Source organism: Pygocentrus nattereri, chromosome 16 (genome assembly GCF_015220715.1).
Source record: "Pygocentrus nattereri isolate fPygNat1 chromosome 16, fPygNat1.pri, whole genome shotgun sequence".
Lineage (NCBI taxonomy): Eukaryota > Metazoa > Chordata > Actinopteri > Characiformes > Serrasalmidae > Pygocentrus > Pygocentrus nattereri.
In genome coordinates this window covers 37,126,999-37,139,498 of record NC_051226.1, presented here as the reverse complement: position 1 = coordinate 37,139,498, position 12,500 = coordinate 37,126,999, and the positions used below count along the sequence as shown (strand labels likewise).

The window sequence follows — 12,500 nt, the reverse complement described above, 5'->3', positions numbered from 1 at the left end:
CACACATATATGCATGCACACATACACTGTAAATAATTGTCTGTAGTATTTTACACCAAGGCTGCCAAATCCAGGGATTCAACAGAAAACAGAAACTTGCTGTAAACCAGTTACAGCAACTTACTGTACAAACGGTAAATCTTTTCTTGAACAGCTCTAGTCAATGATTTGCTGCAGCATCTACCAGATATGTATTACATCATCAATGATGCGCAGGTTTTACCAAGGCCGGAGCGCGTAATCGGGAGAGTCAGGAGAGTTCCTGACAAACGATACGTTACATCCAAGTGTGTACATGTAGTAATTTAAGGGTTAAACCAGAAACCCCACCCCCAGCCCCCGCCCCCACCCCCGGCCTCAAGTGGTGCAGCCCCGGTTTGCTGAAATTCGCTTCTTATTCTTATTTCCTGATCCAACTTAAATGATGTAGCACTTACATTCAGATGCCTGTCCAGGTGTTCATGTCTGACTGCTGCACTATCTGAGGTGATATATCTGAGAAAATAGATGAGGACATATCCGAGCAGGGGGGCAGAGAGAAATGTTGAAAAGACTCTAATTTAAGCTGCTTAGCTAACGTTAGCATCATTGACTGTCATGATTGTCACATTTAAAACAAAAACTTTGGTCAGTGTTCATTTTATCACTATCTGGCCACCTTGTGCAAGAGATAAAAGTAAGAAAAGAAAAATATGAAAATCCGCATATTTTAGACAATAGTTGTGCTGCATGAAGGCAATGCTGTGTGCATGAAGAACAGTGAGAGCAGGAGAACAGGTGGCGTTTAAGGTGGGCTGGTCTGCATCACATAGCAAACTCCTGGCCTGAAAGCAGGTCCCACTCCAGCCCTGGTGTTCACTAATGCTCCTGCACACACTCACAGCTGTCGACACACTTTATAAGGTATTCGCCTTGGTACGATGTAGCCAGTCTCAGTTTGCGTACACAAATATTCATTAACGTTTAAGCGTTACACATGAGGGCTATACATATCTTAATGTGCAGTCAAATCCATGACGACCGCCCTTCAAGTAAAGTATTACTGTGAAAGACAACCTGCCAGAAAAGTTAGATTACCACTTTTTATTTATATGAGTGATGATATTAAAGTAATAATCTGTAACTAGACACAACTCCTCTATACACTGTCCCATTTAAAATTCTAAGATAATAGAATAATATACACTACTTCATTAAGGCAAGACACTACAGGTGAACTGGGTAATTAAATGAAATAAATATCAGAATATTTATTTATAGGTTGATTATTAACATTTATACAAGTGTTTTCTGCATTTGAAGTTTTGTAAAAAATAACAAAAACTTATATTTGCATAAATGTAGCCTTTGGGTGATGTTAAGACAGACAGACAGACAGACAGACAGACAGATAGATAGATAGATAGACACAGACAGACAGACAGACAGACAGACAGACAGACAGATAGATAGATAGATAGATAGATAGATAGATAGATAGATAGATAGATAGATAGATAGACACAGACAGACAGACAGACAGACAGACAGACAGACAGATAGATAGATAGATAGATAGACACAGACAGACAGATGAAGAAAATTTAGCAAATGTATTTCTTTGTGAAGACACACGGAAGGGAAAGGACTTTACAGAACAGATTACTGGAATTTTCTTGCTTAGTTGTTTTTTCAAGTAAACACTATTCACTGTTATTATAAACGTTGTTCAGGTTCAACATTGTCTTATTTATAGTACTCAGTCTAGCACAGACCCAGCTATTAGCAGTATTTTAAGAAATCCTTCAGAGCAGGGTTAGGAATGTAAGTGTGGAAATGTAAAAATCCAGGTATCCTATAAACTGCTTTTTTGTTTCCGAATGTAAAGAAAGGCTGTGAAGACAAAAGGAGAATTTCAGCAATCTGTCAAAGTTTCCGCATAATTAAATAATTACAACGTAAACAAAGTCATTCAGAGCGGTTTGGTGTGAAATGCTTCATTCTAGAGAAGCTTACCGAGTCAGAGCTGTTCACAGTGGTGGTGATAGGAACCAGGCGTCCTCCTCTAAAAGCTCCCTCACAGACATGAAGTGCTTATGAACACTCAGCCGGATGATCTGAGAATGGTTTTGCGATAAACGCTTGGTTTTCCACTATTTTCCATCATCAACGCTCCATATAAGCTCAGAAGACTCGTGTGGGTTCTCTGGTGGTTCTGGATGGTAAATGAAACGTCTATATTTGTGCTGTAGTCATGGCGACCCCTGGTTCCCATCACCACCCCTCTGAAGGACTGAATTATGTAGACACGGGAAATACATTTCTACAGAGTTTTGACATTTTTCTGTTTACACTTTGAGAAGACGTGTTACAGGTGCAGTTTATCGAATAATCTGAAAACACAGACAGCACCAACGTCGTCATTTTGCCTGTGATGTCTTGCCTTAACTTCAACTTTCTCCTAGTTATTAGGATAAAAAAAAAAACATGTATGTTACTTTTATTTTTTGCTGTAAAAAAGAACAGCGATTCGTTACAGTGTTAGCACACGTTCATATGCACACACACAGCCACAAACACACACCCCACCCATAAAAGAAATATGAGGGAATATACAGTATACACAATTAATGCCTACATGTGTGTACAATACTGCACACAAGTCAGAGACCACCCTTCATTTATTTAATTTCCATTAAAAACAGCCAAACATTCATTTTTTATATAATTTTATATAAATATAATGTCAAGTGTTCTGGTCCTATCTATCTAAACTCCTCAGATCCATCTGCCTAAAAATGAGTGACAGCTGTTAAATGAAGGGCGATGCACCACTTTTGCACAGCACTGTACCTACAAAGGATCACAGACATATATGAAAACAATGAAAGTCGAGACGGAATGAGTGCGCACATGTTCTTACCGCCGTTGTCGTGTCCGATGCGGATTCTTTTGAGTGTTCCGAGGTCCACAGCCTCTATCGTGAACTCATCGATCAGCCCCAACTCAAACTTATTCTTATAGTTCTTGGAGGCCTTCAGATTAATGATGCCTAATCACACACAGACAAACACAGAAACAGATACCATCGCTATCTGAGTGAGTTTCCCTCACTCTCTCATCACACATACACAGTCTCCTATGCATTTTCCAGGCACCGCGTAAGTTCAACTACTCTCCAGTTTCCCGTGTCAGGCCTAAACAGTTGTAATTCCATATGGACACTAAAATTTTCTCCCAGGTTAGGCTTAATCCATGTCGGGAAACCGGCACATAGTGCACTTAGTTTGTCTGACATGTACACATGTAGCGCTGGCGGTTACCTGTATCATCGTTTGTCCCATATAGAACTGCATAAACATTGGCATCAGTTCCAGCGTACTTCTTCTCCCCGGTCTTGATTCTCAGAGTGTACGTGGTGGACATGGCTACAGACACACACAGCGTAAAACTGACACAGTTACTACACACTCACTAATAAATGGTTATACAGCAAAAGAATAAACTCCACACACAGAACAAGATGACTCTCATCCTCAAAAGTTCACGAGTTTGCTCTCGGGTGATGCCACAGCCATCTGTAAGTGGGAGTCTGATTGATTATGCAAGCCAACATGACTGATGTAAGAATTATCAGTAAATTCTAAGAGTTATTTACCAAGTTCTGACTGATATTTCATATTTCGCTTACTGACATGCTGTGGTTTTATCTGTATTGGCAAAAACACCACTCGCAACACGCCAATAATTATTAGCTCTTTTTGACCGTGGCTTTGCTGGGATTCAAATTCACCATTTCCCAACAACAATGCAAACATTAGATGGTAGTGTAGTATTGTAGCATTGTAGAAAAGCCAAAAATAGACATTTCCTATTTAACTAGCAATACAGAAAAGAGGTGAATCTGAACACAAGGCACAATCACGGTTTCTATTACAGAAACATGCTAAATGTAGGGGAACTAAAGAAAAATATGGAAAGTAAGAGGTAATAAACACAAACCAAAGCTGCCAAGAATTACGCTAGCCCCACTACAGTGCAGCCAATGAAGCACTATTCATCACTAACTATTGGAGTACATTGGTGTACTGGAGTAAATTAGAGTAATTAAACTGTAAGATATAAATACAAAATGATATCAACCGATATTATCACTTACTGCTTGAATTATTGCTGGTATTGTATTGCCTGCACACTTTTCACATTGGTTTGGTCCTATTATTTACCACTGAACTTGGAGCACGCACTACAGAAACATTCTGATGTTTCTTTAGAGCAGGAAACATTATTTACAGCTTTGTACAGTCTGGGTATTAGTTTGAGGTAATTCAGGTAACATCTTGTGTTGTGCTCTTTCAGATGTTGCTTCAAAACTACTATTATCAAACCTTTTTGTTAGAACTCTATTTAGGAGATTCCACCACACTGGAACACGTGGCCTGCTGCATTTGCAGAACATTGAGGTTCAACAAAGTCTCACCGCTGACCTTTCTGCTCGAGTCCAAGCTGTGCTTGAGACGAAGATACTCCACCATCCTCATCCTCCTCCTCTCTCTTCATGAAAGCTTCGTCCACTGGAACTAGCTCTCGCGCCAGCTGGCCGTCATCTTCATCGACCGCTAGCCATCGCTGGCAGGGGAAAAAATACCTAAATAAAGACACAACAGGATTAAGAAAGCAGCAAGAGAGACAACAAGGGTCTAAGAGCATGAGAAACAGTGAGAGGAACCAAAACTCGAAAAGAAGAAACTCTAAGAACATGAGGAAGAACCACTGAGAGGAACCAAGACACAAAAGGAGCAACTAAGAGGAATGCAGAGAGGAACCAGGGGGAATCAACCAGGGGGAATCTATCCTCCTCTTGATGGCAATGGTGGCAAATGAAGCTATTTCCTCACATTGTTTCATCTTTGGTGTCCATGATCTCTACCCGGTCCAGGTACCATGCTGCATTGGCTTGTTTGTTGTCATGTCGAATCCTCAGCTTCTTCAGCAGCCCCAGATCCATCGCTGTGACGGAGAAGACATCCTCCTACAAGGTATCAAAGGTCAGACAGGCAGCATGTGACTGTGTTTGGTGTAGTAGGTATGTCTGTTTATATAGGCATGTATGTCTATATACAGTGTGTGCTTTAGTCTGCATCTGTTTGTGAATGTGGTTTTCATTGTGAGAGGCTTTTTATATCTTGCATTAACATGTGCTTCATGTCTGGATCGTATCTGGATATAAATTGGCCAGATTCCATACATTCCCAGTATGACCAGATGACGCCTCTTCTCTTTCATCACGTCTGAAAAAGACGTCGTCTGGACGGCAGGATATGTTGCCAAAGCCTGTATATATCGTTCAGCATTAATGGTGCCTTCACAGATGTGCACGTCACCCGTGCCATGTGCAGTAATGTACCCCTATAATGTAATGCATTTTGATTTTATTTACATTTGGTACAGCGTCCCAACTTTTTTGTAAATGGGGTTGTAGTTTCTTGTGTGAAAAAGCATTTCAACGCATAATCCGGCCTCAGGTATCCTCCGTCTTTCACCTCCTCACGTTCAATTTACACTCTTGTGAAATGTGCAAAGATTTTTTGAGTGACCCGTTGTAATCTGACCACATTGCATCCTCAGGGTGTTCACACCTGGCTTTTCATGTGGTCAAATAAAATCTGACCATGATTTTAGTGAAAGGTGTAAATAGCCTCTGTGTATCAGCACATCAGTGCGTCTGTATCACCTGTCCACGTTCAAACTTGTTGAGGTGGTTGGACTTGCGGAGTTTTCTCTCTCCTGTGTCCCCCATCTCCCCGTAGATGTTGATGTAGACGCCTGCATCCGTACCGGCACCCCACATAGTGCCCGTGAACACATGAACTTCATATGAGTTCTCTGAAACACACACACACACACACACACACACACACACACACACACACACACAGTATAGACACCTGAGTAAACTCTGCCAAAACACACGCGCTGCTGTACTCATTAACCTTCAAGGCCAAAGTCATCTTTGTCATTTTATCCACTCTTCTGATGAACCCTTAGAGATCAAGAGTTATTATTCTCCTCATTTTGCTAATCAAATGTAGTGGCACAGTGACTTTTATGTGACGGGTTACATTTACAATCATTTCACATGAACATGCTCGAGTCTGCACTTCCTTCTTCTTCTGTTTGTTCTGATGTCAAGAAGTCACAAAACAAGATGGCACACAAAACGATAACTTTTCAGCAACTTTGAATCATAATACAATGTCTCTGCCCTCCACTGAGCTGCAATGACTGTGACATTTAAAGGTTTCAACGTGTTGAACAACTAAAAATCTGCCTGTTTCTCTCTCACACACTTTCTCTAGCTTCCTACCCTCCAGGTCTTCATAATCTTCAGCCTTCAGCTCCACTACAATCTCTCCATCCTCCTCATCCCGGGCGAGCCAGCGGTTACATGGGAAGTGGTATGTTCTCACCACCTCCTTCAGCTCTCCTGGTTCATCCTCTTCCTCCTGGACAGAAGGGCAGAAGGAAGGAAGGAAAGAAGCAAGGAAAAAAAGATTGATGACTAGATATATGGATGGATGGATGGATGGATGGATAGATGATTGAATGGATGGATGTACGATTAGATGAATGCAAGCATGGTTGGTTGGAGGGATAGATGGATGGATGGACAGACGCAAAGATAATGGGATGGATGGATGCAGGATTACATGATTGGATGAATGGATAGATGAATGTTAGATAGTGGATGGATAACTGAATGGATGGATGGATGAATAAATGGATTTTGGATAGATGGATGAATGATTGAGTGGATGGATGGATGAACAGACAGATGAATGGATGGACAAATGCATGGATGGATTGATGTATAGATAAATAATTGGATGGATGGATGGATGGATGGCCTTAGACTTACAGCAATGAAATAAAACATTTGTTTTTGTAATTATTTGTTTCATCCTCCTCCTCATCATCATCATCATCACCATCATCATCGTTGTCGTTAAACGCTTGGATTTATTTCCTGTCATCTGAAATGCACTGTAAAGTGATCTGAGCAGCCAGAGTCAAAGGTCTTATCCACTCATGACCCTACTGACCTTCTTCTTCTTTTTCTTTTTCTTCTCTTTCTTATCCTCCTCTTTTTTCTCTGGTTTCACCATTGCCATGACGAGTCGTTTCACGTATATGGTCTCCAGGAACCAGCCGGCGCCCATGCCTGATCCATCATGGCCAATCCGGATCTTATAGACCCGCCCCACATCCAGAGCTTCAATCTAGCATAGCCAAACAGAAGGCAGAGAGGAATGGGAGTGGCCTCTGAGTGTCTGACAAAACATGTTTCTGAAGTACAATACCAAGATCTAAACCAGAGATGTTCAGCTCTGGTTCTGGACTCTTGTTATCCAGGACCAAAGCTGGGCTTGCCTCAGCTAAACAAAGAACTAGACAGAGAGATTTATGAGATTTACAATTTATGCTTGACATCGAAGACTTAAGTAGCAGATTCTTTACTGTAGACACTGTAATCTTTACCTAGAATTACCTGTTAGCTACATTAGCCTCAGTTAGTCGGCACAGATGTAAATGTTAAGAAAATAAGACCCTTGATTTAGACCAGAGGTCTTCAATTACGTTTATAGGTGTGCTATATAACATACTTTACAAGGGCTTCGAACGTGGCTCAGCCAATCAGATTTTATAGTGAGATTTTAAACAACTGCCTACAAGTGCACGGATTTAAAGAATGCATAAAGCCTATAAAATGAGGGTACATATAAGACGTAAGACTGCAATCAGTCTACTAGATCTAGATCTTGAAATTTCTACAAAAGGCTTCACATCTTTATGTACCCACGCACCCGAAAGATCTCAGTGGTTCCCCTCTCAAAGTTGTTGGAGCGGCTCTTCAGCTGAATGACTTCAGTCTTGCCCTCTTCGCCATAGATCTGCAGGAAGACATTAGCGTTGGTGCCTGCCGCAAACACATCACCCGTCACGGCCGTCACCTCGTAGTTAATCACTGCAATCACAGCAAAAAAAAGTCAGTTAACAAATTTAGCACTCACATTAGTATATTCTAATGTTTCCTACTGGCTGGAGCCTTCACTGAAGAAGTCAGTGGAGAACCCTCAGGGCCTTCTAGGTCTTCAGAGAACGCTAAATGATTGACAAAATTTCTAGGAACCCTTAAATATATGTTTGTATTCAGTTAAATACAGCCAAGCGAGCTCTCCCATTGTTTAGGACTTCAGGAGCTGAACCGAAGGCCTTGCAGGTTAGATCCTAGTCCTTCTGGAAGTTCTGGATACATTTCGGTTGGTTGTTAGGAATGGAAAATAGGGGCAGTAGCTCTATGCCAGGACCATACAAGGTAAAATATGTGTCTATAATGTCTGAGACAAACTTCAAATAGAATGATATATTTAAGTTGTGGCTACGCATTAGGATCTTGTTCCCACACCTTACTAAGTCAAAGCCACACATTAAGATTTTGTACCCATGCCTCAGTAGGTCGTGGCCACGACTTAAGTTATGCCATTCCCTTGCCTTACTTAGTTGCGGCCACACATTAGAATCTTTTCTAAGTCATAGCCACACATTAAGATCTCGTTCCCATGCCTTACTAAATCATGGCCACGACTTGTCACATTCATTTGCCTTACTAAGTCGTAGCCATGCATTAGGTTCTTGTTCCCACACCTTACTAAGTAATAGCCACACATTAAGATTTCGTTCCCATGCCTTACTAAGTCGTGCCCACGCATTATTTTTATTTATACAGGATGTCACCAGCAGGAATCGGCAGGAATGGTCTTTTACAAGCTTTAAAAGTCCATGTTTAAGTTAGAATTGTCCAAAAAATGTTCAGAGAAATGTTGATAGAAATATTACACGATGCTAGGAGAAATGGTTTTAATAGTGGAGGTTATTTTTAACGTCTTTTGACTCGAATAGAAGCCCCAACTAGAACAGTCACAGTTCACTACTGGAAAAAGTGATGTTATAAATTCATTTGATTATATGATTATTACATCATTTCAAACCACGTTACATGAATGCAGTTTTTGTGGAAGCTAAACTGTGTAGCAATGTAGCACTTGAGGAGCGGGACGCCAGCACAGACCAATTCATTTAACTGCTCGAAGGGGAAGTTTCATGCGAAATTGTGGCCTTCACTCCATATCAAATGAACAAGCCTTCTCCGTGATCTGATCACAGTGATTAGATCAGTCTGATTGAGGCACAGCACATCTACACCTAGGCCTTTCAGTCCAGCCAGCGCATCCGGACGCGGAGCTCTCTCTGAATATTTAAACCTGCCATCTGCTTCCAACAGATGACGTTTCTGCTGATGCATTTCCACAAAATAGTTTCCGTAACTGATAAGCTCTGATCAGTATCAGCTCGGGACACTGGAGTCTGTGGAAAGTCCAACTTTCAGCCAGTACAGCAGGAGAAGCTTTATTACAACTTGCATTTGATGGAAAGTTATTGCTCAGTCTTGATTTGCAGAAGGAAGATACATGCTTTAGAGTACCATGACTGAGGAAACCCCCCCAGGATAGGATGTCACCTCCTCTTTAAATTCTCTCTCAATTAAATTAGAGGACCTAACAATACATTTACTGAAGAGCTGAAATTTCATCTTAAAAGGCATTTCTGGAGAAGAATCCCTTTACACACAAATACAGACACTCCATAACAGTAGCACCCACGGTTTCCTTCCATTCTCAACGGCAGTCGCCATGACGTCACAACAGTGAAACGTCCGTGTAACGCTTTTCACCGAGAGGAATGACGATGCTATCGAACTGTCTCAAAAGCACAGGAAGGTTAAGTGCTGTCAGATGGTGTCACAACAGCTCGCAAAGGCTTAAAACGATGTTGGAAAATGAACGCTATGAACACGAAGGCAAGTACAGATGAGAATGTCAGTGTCTGAGAAAGACGAGGCCGGAAAACGTGGAATACTCATGTGTACTCCTTCCATTTTGTGGTCAAACTAATACAAATAAAAAATAATAAATGCATAATAAATGGATTCTGATGAACAATCGAATGAAGAATGCACACCTGATGGTATTTGAGCCGGCCTACTAAATACTTTGCTACTGCAGTGCTAGACTAATAAACCATTACGGTGACTGTAGCAGCATAACCAGTGATGTTTCTCAGACCAAATACATCTTAGCCAGCTTTGTATTCTAGTTTTATTAAAAATCCCTAACCTACCTTCCACAAAACAGCAGAGACGTGGCTACAAGATCTGCCAGGACCTGGTAAATGTCGTCTAGGAAAACGGTGAATTTCTTATGATAAAAAGTTACACAATAAACAATTATGTGTTCTGATATGGGTTCCTGTGTGTTTTCATCTACTGTGAGAACTGGGTTGGGCTCTCAGGAACTGTCCTAAAATGGTTCTGTTCATACCTACAAGGAAGGAGCTACTTGGTTGAAATAGAAAACAATGTTACTGAGAGAGTGCCAGTGACCTGTTGCGTCCCCCAGGGTTCGATTATTGGGCCTCTCTTTTTTCTATTGAAACTTGCTGCCTCTTGGCCAAATCCTACAAGACTATGGGATATCTTACCACAGCTATGCAGATGATACTCAGATCTACTTGGCCCTCTCCCCAAACAATTAAAGTCCGCTTGACTCACTTTGTATGTACCTTAAGCACATCACTAACTGGATGGACCAAATTTTCTCTAGTTGAATAAAAAAAGTTAAAGATTGCTTTATGTGGGAATAGCAATAGTCTGATTGGATAGTAGCAATGCATTGAAAGTAAGTGTAAGTTCTATATAGTAGAACAGAGATTTTTTAATATGTTATTTCTTCTTTTTTGCTCGTGGTAACCAGTAGGCAAAAAACAGATTAAAACGTTCCCGTACATCTCCACTTACCCTGATGGTCAGGATCAGTGTCTTTGTGAAAACGTGCGAATGGGTGAGTCCACGTGGTTCCGTTGCTCTCTCTAACCGCACTCAGTCTCGAGTGTCTCAGTGGAGTAAAGTTCTCCATGTGAGAACAAGTCTGTAGACATGTGTTGGTCTGCGTGGGTGTGTGTATTCGAGCGCTCTTATGTTTCAGTATGTAAGCATGTGGACATGTGTCCACCCAGGTGTTTGCATTGGGTGTGGGCTGTCTTACGTTTCTCTATCTCGAGTGTCTCGCTGGGGTAAATCTCGATCTCCACTTTGCCGTCAGCTTCATCTTTGCAGAGCCAGCGGTGGCTGGGGAACATGTACTGCACCCCATGCACTGGAACCCAGATCTGCACACTGTCCAGGAACCAGCCAGCATGCAGGCCCTCATTGGTGTGGCCAATCAGCAGGCGGTTTACCTACCAGACCCACCCACAGGGAGAGGAGAACCAACAGGACCAGATAAGAATTAAATCAGGAAAAAACTCATATTACATACAAATACAGACACCACAAAATAATAAAATAAACGCACATTTTCTTTGATAAAAAGTTCCTTTTGAAACAATGTCTATTGGAGAAAATCGTTGCAGGGATTTTGTACAAATAGATATAAGGGCTCATAACAGATTTCACACATGTAAACAAATATAATATACAGAATGAGAAAGGACATGTCATCGCTGTCATAATAAAAGCCCACATTGTTTCTTTTTCTCATTCCTCGTTATTGTGTTTCTATTGGTCAATTCTTCCTTCTCTGTTCATATCGCTCGTGTGTTATCCAATGTTGATCGGAGGAGGATGGGTTCCCTTTTTAAGTGTTGCTTCCTCTCAAGGTTCCTTTATGCTCTTAGAAAGCTGCCCTTTGGGCCTGGACCCAGATTTCTGTAAAGCTGCTTTGGGTTGATGCCAAAAAAGTGCTGCACAATTACATCTACATTTAACTGAACTGTTACTCATGTGTTCCCACATGGCTTTCCGTTTGTTTTCATCTGCTGAAGCAGTTGTATTTTATGTAGGAGTTCATATTTTATTAACGTCTTGCTTCAGGCCCCCTAGTGGCCATTTGGACAGCAGAATGGAAATTAGCTTGGATATTTGTAATTGATATAATCAAATAAAATATGTTTGATTTGACAATATTGTCAAATTAACTAGGATATATTCCTATAGCAACGTGACCTGCAAATTTTCAACAGATCATTTTCAAATAGATATTTCTCAAGATTCACCATGAAGGTTTGTTTTGTACCATTAAAGTAACTGTGTCACGGTTATTTTAATAGTTCTTGTCTTTTTCTTATTAAAAAGAGCATTGCAGATTATATATAAAGGCTGGGGCTATATATTCTGTCCAATGCAATTTTAGAGGATCCATTAGTTTAAGTTTCCTGTAGTTTGACTATAATGAACTGTCCAAGCAGGTCAGTGTAGCAGGTCCGTCTAAACGCAGGAAGAGGTTTTGTTTTGTATCCAAAATGTGACTCATGAGCCAAAATGTCTGCTTTTGGGAGAAAGAAGAAAAAGAAAAGATGGATGAATGAATGAAAAGAATGTTTGTGTTGTAATTCCCGAGTCCACC

At 40.9% G+C, this 12,500-nt stretch overlaps 1 protein-coding gene across 1 annotated transcript in view; it reads right to left on the bottom strand.

Annotated features, from left to right (window-relative positions):
- LOC108439563 (lipoxygenase homology domain-containing protein 1) overlaps nt 1-12,500 on the bottom strand; it is a 50,071-nt gene that overhangs the window by 21,744 nt on the left and 15,827 nt on the right. Inside the window, exons 15-23 of the mRNA XM_037545790.1 lie at nt 11,142-11,334; nt 7,845-8,005; nt 7,083-7,259; nt 6,347-6,485; nt 5,714-5,865; nt 4,878-5,011; nt 4,467-4,627; nt 3,303-3,407; nt 2,903-3,031 (exon numbers count right to left, since the gene is read on the bottom strand). Coding sequence (XP_037401687.1) covers nt 2,903-3,031; nt 3,303-3,407; nt 4,467-4,627; nt 4,878-5,011; nt 5,714-5,865; nt 6,347-6,485; nt 7,083-7,259; nt 7,845-8,005; nt 11,142-11,334 — 1,351 coding nt within the window. The remainder of the gene's footprint in view (nt 1-2,902; nt 3,032-3,302; nt 3,408-4,466; nt 4,628-4,877; nt 5,012-5,713; nt 5,866-6,346; nt 6,486-7,082; nt 7,260-7,844; nt 8,006-11,141; nt 11,335-12,500) is intronic.